The sequence below is a fragment of the Erinaceus europaeus genome, unplaced genomic scaffold, assembly GCF_950295315.1.
Source record: "Erinaceus europaeus unplaced genomic scaffold, mEriEur2.1 scaffold_722, whole genome shotgun sequence".
Lineage (NCBI taxonomy): Eukaryota > Metazoa > Chordata > Mammalia > Eulipotyphla > Erinaceidae > Erinaceus > Erinaceus europaeus.
Window position 1 is genome coordinate 50,120 of NW_026647497.1, and position 9,883 is coordinate 60,002.

The 9,883-nt window shown below is 55.0% G+C and overlaps 1 protein-coding gene across 1 annotated transcript; it reads left to right on the forward strand.

The window, feature by feature from the left end:
• The first annotated feature begins 2,926 nt into the window (after window positions 1–2,926).
• LOC103128146 (myeloid zinc finger 1) lies at window positions 2,927–8,172 on the forward strand. Its single transcript, XM_060184071.1, has 6 exons — window positions 2,927–3,216; window positions 5,262–5,696; window positions 5,990–6,173; window positions 7,227–7,291; window positions 7,413–7,530; window positions 7,621–8,172. The coding sequence occupies exons 2-6, from the start codon at window positions 5,301–5,303 to the stop codon at window positions 7,851–7,853; spliced, it is 996 nt and encodes a 331-aa protein (XP_060040054.1). The 5' UTR covers window positions 2,927–3,216; window positions 5,262–5,300; the 3' UTR covers window positions 7,854–8,172.
• The last annotated feature ends 1,711 nt before the right edge of the window (window positions 8,173–9,883 follow it).

Consider the following 9,883-nt stretch of genomic DNA (forward strand, 5'->3'; position numbering starts at 1 on the left):
CCCCCAGGGAACAAAAGGAGCAGCAGCACCAAGGCAACACGTGCTTCCCTGTCTGCAGGTTCCGATAAGAAGCTGGGGAGGTGGCTTATGATAAAGCTGCACTTTGCTCCTCAGCCAGTTTATGAGGACGTTCCCACAGCAGGCCTGAGCCTGGGCTTGAACCTGGGCTCTGGAGTGTGACATGTCGCCCAGCTCCCACACAGCTTATTCTTAAGCAGACCAGAGCCCCACGCAGCTTAGTCTTATGCAGACCAGAGCCCCATGCGGCTAATTCTTATGCAGATCAGAGCCCCACGCAGCTTAGTCTTATGCAGATCAGAGCCCCATGCAGCTTAGTCTTATGCAGATCAGAGCCCCACGCAGCTTAGTCTTATGCAGACCAGAGCCCCACTCGGCTAATTCTTATGCAGAACAGAGCCCCACTCGGCTAATTCTTATGCAGATCAGAGCCCCACGCGGCTAATTCTTATGCAGATCAGAGCCCCACGCGGCTAATTCTTATGCAGATCAGAGCCCCACGCAGCTAATTCTTATGCAGACCAGAGCCCCACGCAGCTTAGTCTTATGCAGACCAGAGCCCATGCAGCTAATTCTTATGCAGATCAGAGCCCCACGCAGCTAATTCTTATGCAGACCAGAGCCCCACGCGGCTAATTCTTATGCAGACCAGAGCCCTGTTGTTTTCGCCGGGCTATGTTGTTTTCGCTGGGCTGGCTTCACGGGTGGGTAACAGACAACCAGGGACTCATGGCTGGGTTGTACGCAGTATCTCTTTATTCATGCAGGACGCAGCACAATCTAAGCCGAGCTAAGCTAAACTAAAGTACCCTAAAACTCACAATGCTGTCTTTATATATACTTGCCAAGTAGGGTGGAAACAGGATGTGACATAGAGAGGGTGGAGAGAAAAGTGACTGGTGAAAATCAGAGTGTGACAAGGAGAGGATCAGGGTGTGACAAGGAGAGGGGGTGGAGCAGGCGAGAATCCTATCACTGAACCACCAATGCCCTGGAAGGAGGGTGGTGCTTGTTAACAGTGGTTATGTAAATAGAATAGTGTTAAGCAGGGGGGATTTAAACCAAATTAAACAGAAGGGGTCTCATGCATACCAACAGAGCCCCACGAGGCTTATTCTTATTGCAGACCAGAGCCCCATGGGGCTAATTCTTATGCAGTCAGAGCCCCACGCGGCTAATTCTTATGCAGACCAGAGCCCCATGGGGCTAATTCTTATGCAGTCAGAGCCCCACTCGGCTAATTCTTATGCAGACCAGAGCCCCACGCAGCTTATTATGCAGATCAGAGCCCCACGTGGCTTATTCTTATGCAGATCAGAGCCCCACGTGGCTTATTCTTATGCAGATCAGAGCCCCACGCGGCTTATTCTTATGCAGTCAGAGCCCCACGTGGCTTATTCTTATGCAGATCAGAGCCCCACGCAGCTTATTATGCAGATCAGAGCCCCACGCGGCTTATTCTTATGCAGATCAGAGCCCCACGTGGCTTATTCTTATGCAGATCAGAGCCCCACGCGGCTTATTCTTATGCAGATCAGAGCCCCACGTGGCTTATTCTTATGCAGATCAGAGCCCCACGTGGCTTATTCTTATGCAGACCAGAGCCCCACGCAGCTTAGTCTTATGCAGATCAGACATCTGTTTCTGTGGACCAGGTGCTCTAACTTTTTTTTTTTTTGCCTCCAGGGTTATTGCCAGGGCTCGGCGCCTGCACCACAGCTGCACTGCTCCTGGGGGACATTTCCCCCTTTGTTGCCCTTGTTGTTGTAGCTTTGTTGTAGTTATTATTGTTATTGTTGTCGTCGTTGTTGGACAGGACAGAGAGAAATGGAGAGAGGAGGGAAGACAGAGAGGGGGAGAGACAGACAGACACCTGCAGACCTGCTTCACCGCCTGGGAAGCGACTCCCCTGCAGGTGGGGAGCCGGGGGCTCGAACCGGGATCCTCACGCCGGTCCCTGCGCTTCGCGCCCGACCCGCGGCTCTGACTTCTTTAAAACCCGCTGGTCTGTCAGGCCAGGTGCAGCTCGCCATGCACAAGGACCCAGGTTCCAGCCCCAGGCCCCACCGGCAGCAGGAGGCTTCACACGTAGTGAAGCGGGGCTGCAAAGTGCTGTCTCTCTCTTCCTCCTCTCTCTCCCTTCCCTCCTGGTTTCTCTCTGGCTCTGTCCTGAAAAAAAAAAAAAAAAAAAAAAAAGAAGAGAAGGAGCCGGGCGGTGGCGCAGCGGGTTAAGCGCAGGTGGCGCAAAGCGCAGGGACCGGCGTCAGGATCCCGGTTCGAGCCCCCGGCTCCCCGCCTGCAGGGGAGTCGCTTCACCGGCGGTGAAGCAGGTCTGCAGGTGTCTGTCTGTCTCTCCCCCTCTCTGTCTTCCCTCCGCTCTCCATTTCTCTCTGTCCTGTCCAACAACGACGACATCAATAATAACTACAACAATAAAAAACAACAAGGGCAACAAAAGGGAATAAATAAATAAAATAAATATTTAAAATAAATAAAAATAAAAAAGAAGAGAAGAGAAAAGAAAAGGAGGAATGAATATCACCCTACTTTCAGTGACCCGCGGTCTTTCCTGCAGATCCAAAACTTTAAAAAAGGGGGTGGGGGAGGGGAAAGGGACACCCAGGTCACCCTAGGGCTCCTGTGTTTCTTTTTCTTTGACTTTGCTCGCTTCCTTCACTCGCTCCTCACAGGCACCTCCGCCAGGTCACCCGCTCAGGCCACACTGCGGACCCCGGCCCCGTCCCGCGCGCCGCCGCGCTCACACTGCGCATGTGCAGAGGCCCCGTCAACTACAACTCCCAGAAGGCGCCGGTCCTCGAGGCCAGATCGCCATGGAGATGAGAGCGCATGACGTCAGCCAAAGCCGGTGATTGGTGCAAATCCCCGAAGAGCCTGGCGTGACCAGCGGGACCCAATGGGGGTGGCCGCGCTGATGAAGGCGGCGCTGCCGGCGGCCCCCGAGGACCAGGCCCGCCTTGGCAGGTTCCGGCCGTCTGGATCCGCGCCGGGCAGTGCGACACGGGGCGACCGGAGCGCGACCTTGGCCACGGCAGGCGCTGCCCGCTGACCAGGCCGGAGGGTGGGGGCGGGAAAGGGCCGGAGGCCGCGGGTCGCGTGAAGCACCCTGGGAGACGGAGTCTGGGGGGGCGGTTGATCGACGCGCATGCGCGACGGTGTGACGCAGCGTGGACCTCCGAGGTAAGGGCAGGGCCGGGGTGGGGCGGGGCTCCAGTGCCGGAAACCGGGCCTTGGGTTGTGAGCTGGAGCTCGGGCTCCACCCCCGGTTGCCATGACAGCGAGAGAGGCCCTGGATCCCAGAGCGGAAGTTGACGCCTAGCCTTGTGGGGACTGTAGTCCTCAGTCTAGAGGCGGGCTTTCGCCAGGGCTTGAGGATGGGGCTGGAAGTCTGGCTGTATAAATCAAACTTTTATTTTATTTTATTTTATTTTATATTTATTTATTTATTTTCCCCTTTGTTGGCCTTGTTGTGGTTATTATTGTTGTTATTGATGTCGTCGTTGTTGGATAGGACAGAGAGAAATGGAGAGAGGAGGGGAAGACAGAGAGGGGGAGAGAAAGACAGACACCTGCAGACCCGCTTCACCGCCTGGGAAGCGACCCCCCTGCAGGTGGGGAGCCGGGGGCTCGAACCGGGATCCTGACTCCGGTCCTTGCACTTGGCGCCACGTGCGCCTCACCCGCTGCGCCACCGCCCGACTCCCAAACTTTTTTTTTCTAACTAGCTTTATTGGATAGAGACCGGTAGAAGTCGAGAGGGAAGCGGTGGTAGAGAGGGAGAGAGACACCCGCAGCCCTGCCTCATCGCTCAGGGAAGCTTCCCCCTGCAGGCGGGGACGGGGATGAACCTGGGTCCTTGCGCTGTAACGTGTGCGCCCGACCAGGTGCGCCACCGCCCAGCCCCAATCAGACTCTTTTTTAGATTCATTTATTTCACACGAGCTGAAGAAGGAACCGGAAAGCAGCGGCGCGCAGCTCTCACCCTCGCCACTGAGCTAGTTCCCAGCAGTCATAAAGCCGAATTCTTTCCTCTTATTTTTTTTTCCTTTATTTGATAGGACAGAAGTAAACTGAGAGGAAAGGGGAAGATAGAAAGGGAGAGAGATAGACATCTGCACCTCTGCTCAAACCAGGTTTCACCAGGCTTATTGCTGGGGCTCAGTGCCAGCACTGTGAATCCACTGCTCCTGGAGGCTGTTTTTTTCCCTTTTGTCCCCATTGTTTTTTATCCTTGTGGTTATTGTTATTGTTGTTGTTGTTGTTGGATAGGACGGAGAGAAATGGAGAGAGGAGGGAAGACAGAGAGGGGGAGAGACAGACAGACACCTGCAGACCTGCTTCACCGCCTGGGAAGCGACTCCCCTGCAGGTGGGGAGCCGGGGGCTCGAACCGGGATCCTCACGCCGGTCCTTGTGCTTTGTGCCACGTGCATCTAACTCGCTGTGCTACCGCCCGACCCCCCCCCCCCCAGGTTTTTCTAATATATGTGCTCAGCCAGGTGCACCCCTGCCCAGCCCCAAATCAGATTTTCGCAAAGCCCACAGATTAGCTCCAGCTGCAGTGTTCTAGGGAGCCTGCGGCCTGGCAAGTCATGGGGCAGAAGAACAGAAGCAGAATCTCAAGCCTTACGTGCAGCCCCCTCCCCAGACTCCTTGCAGCACCTCTGCTAACAGGGAGGCAGAGCTGATGGGTTTCTGTGCAGTGTGACCCACGGGGCTCAGAATGCAGCCAAGGAGGCAGGACCTGAACCGTACAGGTGACTTGGCACAGGTGTCGTGAGGCTGCTGTGGAGCCCACGGGGAGGGGTGCGCTGAGGGCCTGGTGGGCTGAGGAGGGCTCCGGGCAGCAGTGGTGGTGCAGGGCAGGCATGGTGGTTGCACAGACGCAGAAAGACAGCACTGGGGACAGAGGAGAGAGCATGATGGATGTGCAGATGACTCATGCCTGGGGCTTGAGGTCCTAGGTTCAGTCCCCAGCACCAACACAAACCAGAACTGAGCAGTGCTCTGGTCTCTGTCTATATCTTTCTCTCATTAAAGTAAAGAACGTCTATATCAGCGTTAAAGAGAGGGAGGGAGAGAGAAAGTGCCTCCTGTGTTTGGAGGCCCAGCCAGAGAGGCCAGGGACTCTGCTGGGCTCAGAAAGGAGCCACTGGCAGGAGACAGCCACTCTGCCGCCACCGCTTGCCTGGTGCAGCAGCCTCCCTCGGTCCCCTCTTGCCCCAGGAACAGACACTGGCCTCAGGACCTGCTTCAGTCTCTCTGATGAGGCCCACAGCACTGGGGTTCCCCCACTGCTCTCCCCCAGAAGATGAGGGACCTGTGCTGGTGAAGCTGGAGGATTCGGAGGAGGAGGGCGAATCTGCTCCCTGGGACCCCGGCCCAGAGGCTGCGTGTCGGGACTTTTGGCACTTCCGCTATGAAGAAGCCGCGGGGCCCCGGGAGGCCCTGGCCCGGCTGCGGGAGCTGTGCCGCCGCTGGCTGCGCCCCGAGCTGCGCTCCAAGGAGCAGATGCTGGAGCTGCTGGTGCTGGAGCAGTTCCTGGGCGCCCTGCCGCCCGAGATCCAGGCCTGGGCGCGGGAGCAGCGGCCCGGCAGCCCCGAGGAGGCCGCCGCCCTGGTGGAAGGGCTGCGCCGAGAGCCAGGAGGGCCCCGGAGATGGGTGAGTTGTGGGACTTAGCCAGCCGAGCTGATGCACCTTGGAGGGTGCCTCCTCCCCCCCCTGCTCAGAAAGGATCCCTGCAGCAGATTCAAGGGTCATTGAGTCCCCAGCCAGCACCCCAAGGCCTCCCTCCTCAGCTGACATAAGCATGGGCAGGGACAGAGTGGGCACAGAGGCTGGGTTCCAGGCCACCACCGATACCTACGCTGCATAGGATGTTTGGGTGCCATGGTGGGGTGGATGCCCACCTCCTCTCCCACCAAGGCTCCTGATGTGTGAGGGCACCTCCCCAGGTCACAGTCCGAGTGCAGGGCCGAGAGGTTCTGTCAGAGGACGTGGGGCCCTCCGACGTGCAGGCCCTACACCAGAGCGAGCCTGCCAGCCCAGAACCAGGACCTGAGACGCCTCCTGGAGCCACGCTGGAGTCCCCTCTGGGCCTGCCAGTGAGAGAGAAGCCCACAGTCACAGAGGACCCAGGTAAGGTGAGCGGGGCTCAGGGGTCTGACCTAAGCAGCCCGGAGCTCAGGCAGCCATCACTGCTCCCACACTGAAGTAACATATAAAAATTAATCACAGGGCAGGGTAGACAGCGTTATGGTTCTGCAAAGAGAATCTCATGCCTGAGGCTCCAAAGTCCCAGGCTCAATCCCCCACACCACCATAAGCCAAAGCTGAGTAGTGCTCTGGTAAATAAATAATAAAAAGTAATTTTGAATATTTGTACCAGGGTTCCAGAACATCTGTAAATTCCAAGTTCAGCCCCCCTCTTTGGCATTTGTGTGGCCCTGGGAGCTTGAAGCCTTTTATTACCTATGCTCACCTCATGGTCCTTGCTTTAACTCATTAACTAACCTTTCTTTGTGGACTGTTTTACTATATAAAAGAAAGTGCTGAAATCCAGGGTTCAAAACTGTAACATGAGCTAGTTTGGGTCAAGCCCCAATAAACTCTGTTTTCCTGCACCCCAGTTTAAAGCCCTGCATTCACAGCTGCTCCTCATCAGGGAATCCACCGGGGTCCCCCGTGGGGTTCGTGGGGTTCACTCCCCAGGAAGCCCATGGTGGGGACACTGGGGGCAGATGGCAGCTGGAGCATGGCTGGCTGCAGCTGGGGGAGACACTCAGGTGTTCAGGGTGTGCCCTTTTTGGCTCCCCAGGAAGGTGCAGGTCACATGGTGTTACCGTGCCCCTTCCAGGCCCTCAGATCCCTGGAGCCTCCCTGCACCACCCCAGGGTTCCTCCCCCAACCCCCAGCCCCTGGCCCACCCTGGGGAAGGCAGCTGGGAGCCACAGGGGTGACCTGATCCCACCCTTCCTTTTTTTCCTTTCATCAATTTTATTTTTATTTGGTAATACAGGTAGAAATTAAGAGGAGGTGGGGAGATAAGGATAGAGAGACACCTGTTCCTCCTGTTGGGACGCTTCCCCCACAGGTGGGGGACTGGTAGTTTGAACCCGAGTCCTTGTGAATATTAATGTGTGCGCTAGCCAGGTACACCACCACCCAGCCTCTCCCACTCTTCCTTTCCAGACTCTCTAGACACCGGGGGCCTGGCCAGCACTGACATGGCGACACTCCTGCCCGAGGAGGCCCAGGTGAGCTCTGCACATCTGCCCTGCAGCCCTTTCCTGCCTGTTGGGACCCCAGCTCCAATGGGGTGATGGGACCCCCATCCTGGGCCCAGTAGGATCAGACTGGTGACAGCTATAATTGCAGGCCAGCCAGATGGCACTGGACCAGACCTCAATGCATGAGACGGAGCCTGGGGGACACCTATGGAGGGAGCACCCTGGGGCCCTGTGGGAGGAGGATGCTGGAGACATCTTCTCCTCAGGTGAGTAGCATGGAATGGAGGGGCATGGTAGGAGGAGGCTGAGGAGCGGACCTGGGCCCCTGTGGCAGCAGGATGTGGGGCATCTCATAGGTGAGCAGCATGAGGGCATGCCTGTCCCGCCTGTTCCAGCCTCTGCAGCCCTCACCTCCGCACCTCACCACCTCTGCCCTTCATTGACCCTGCAGCCCCTCAGCTGCCACCCCCACCCTGGGCCCTGGAGTGCAAGGCCTGAGCCACATGACCACACCCTCCCCAGCGCCCGGCATCCTGGGTTCCCAGACTCTAGGCCAGCACCCCAAGTATGGGGGGCAGCTTGGATCTAGCGGGGCCACTGACTTAGCAGTGTGAGGGCAGGAGGGACCTGACGTACATGAAGCGAGAACCTGACAGGATCCTTGGGTTTGCCAGGCCCCGCCATCCACCTGCGTCCATGCCGTCTCTCTGCTGCTGCCCAGGCTCCCAGCCTCCCCTTTCCCCTGCTCCGTGCTCCTTTCTTGCCTTTTCCCCATCATCCTAGGGGACCAGTCCTGGGAGCTGCACTGTGGGCTTCTGAGACTGGCCTGTCTGAACCTTGTCTGTCCAGCTCTCAGCATTAAAGTTCAGACAGATGAAGACTTTTATCGACTCAACCTCAGACTTCTCTGTTTCATCACTATGGTGGGTAAACTTTTTCAATTAGAAAAGGACACCTTTCAGTTGAGGAAAGCTAGCTTGAGCTAATCCTGTCTTTTCCTCTTCCTTCGCTGCTCTGTTCTGTTGTTTCTGGAATGCCTGTTGTGGACCTCAGGCAAGCATAGGTAGTATAATGGTTATGCAAAGAGAAACTCACACGACAGAGGACCTAGTAGGGAAAAAAAAAAAAGAAGGGAAAAAAAACCTCATGCCAGAGGCTCCCAAGTCACAGGTTCAACTCCCCGCACCACCATAAAACCAGAGCTGAGGGGGCCGGGCAGTAGTGCAGTGGGTAAAGCGCACATGGTGCAAAGTGCAAGGACCAGCACAAGGATCCTGGTTCAAGCCCCCGGCTCCCACCTTTAGGCAGGTTGCCTCACAAGTGGTGAAGCAGGTCTGCAGGTGTCTGTCCTTCTCTCCCCCTACTCTATCTTCTCCTTTCTCAATTTCTCCCTGTCCTATCCAACAATGTTAGCAATAACAACAACAATAAACAACAAAGGCAACAAAATGTGAAAAATGGCCTCCAGGAGCAGTGGACTTGTAGTGCAGGCACCGAGCCCCAGCAATAACCCTGGAAGCAAAAAAAAAGAAAAAAAAAATAGGGAGTTGGGCAGTAGCAGTGGGTTAAGCACAGGTGGTACAAAGCACAAGGACCGTATTTAGGATCCCGGTTCGAGGCCCCAGCTCCCCACCTGCAGGGGAGTCGCTTCCCAGGCAGTGAAGCAGGTCTGCAGGTGTCTGTCTTTCTCTCCCCCTCTCTCTGTCTTCCCCTCCTCTCTCCATTTCTTTCTGTCCTAACAATGATGACATCAATTACAACAATAACTACAACAATAAAAACAACAAGGGCAACAAAAGGGAAAATAAATATTTTTAAACAACAAGGGTAACAAAAGGGGAAAATAAGTATTTTTTTTTTTTTTAAATAAAAATAACCACAGCTGAGCAATGCTCTAATAAAAAGAAAAAAGAAGGGGCCAGGCAGTGGCGCACCTGGTTAAGTGCACACATTATGGTGCACAAGGACCCAGGTTCAAGCCCCTGGTCCCCACCTGCAGGGGGAAAGCTTCACGAGTGGTGAAGCGGGGCTGTGGGTGCCTCTTTGTCTCTCTCCCTCTCCGTCTTCTTCTCCCCCTCAATTTCTCTGTCTCTATCCAATAATAAATAAATAAATAAAATATCTCTTAAAAAAAAGAATGGGGGGCAGGTGGCGGGGCACCTGGTTGAGCTCACATGTTACAGTGCGCAAGGACCCAGGTTCAAGCCCCTGGTCCCCCCTGCAGGGGGAAAGCTTCATGCGTGGTGAAGCAGGGCTGCAGGTCTCAGTGTCTCTCCCTCTCTGTCACCCCCTTCTCTCTCTCTTTCTGGCTGTGTCTATCTAATAAAGATTTTTTTTTAAATGGGGTCTCCAGTGTTCCTCTCTTTTTATTTTTTATTTCCCTTTTTTATTTTTTTTATTTCTTTATTGGGGAATTAATGTTTTACATTCAACAGTATGTTCCTCTCTTCTTATTCCAACTTTTTCTCTTTCTTTCTGCTCTGCTTTATTTTCCAGGATATTTCTTCAGTTATACCTTCTAGACAATCTGTTGAAATTGCTTAGCTCAGCTGCCATAGTTTAGTTTCAGCTACCATTTCCTGAACATTCATTCTTTTTTTTAATTCATTCTTATAATTA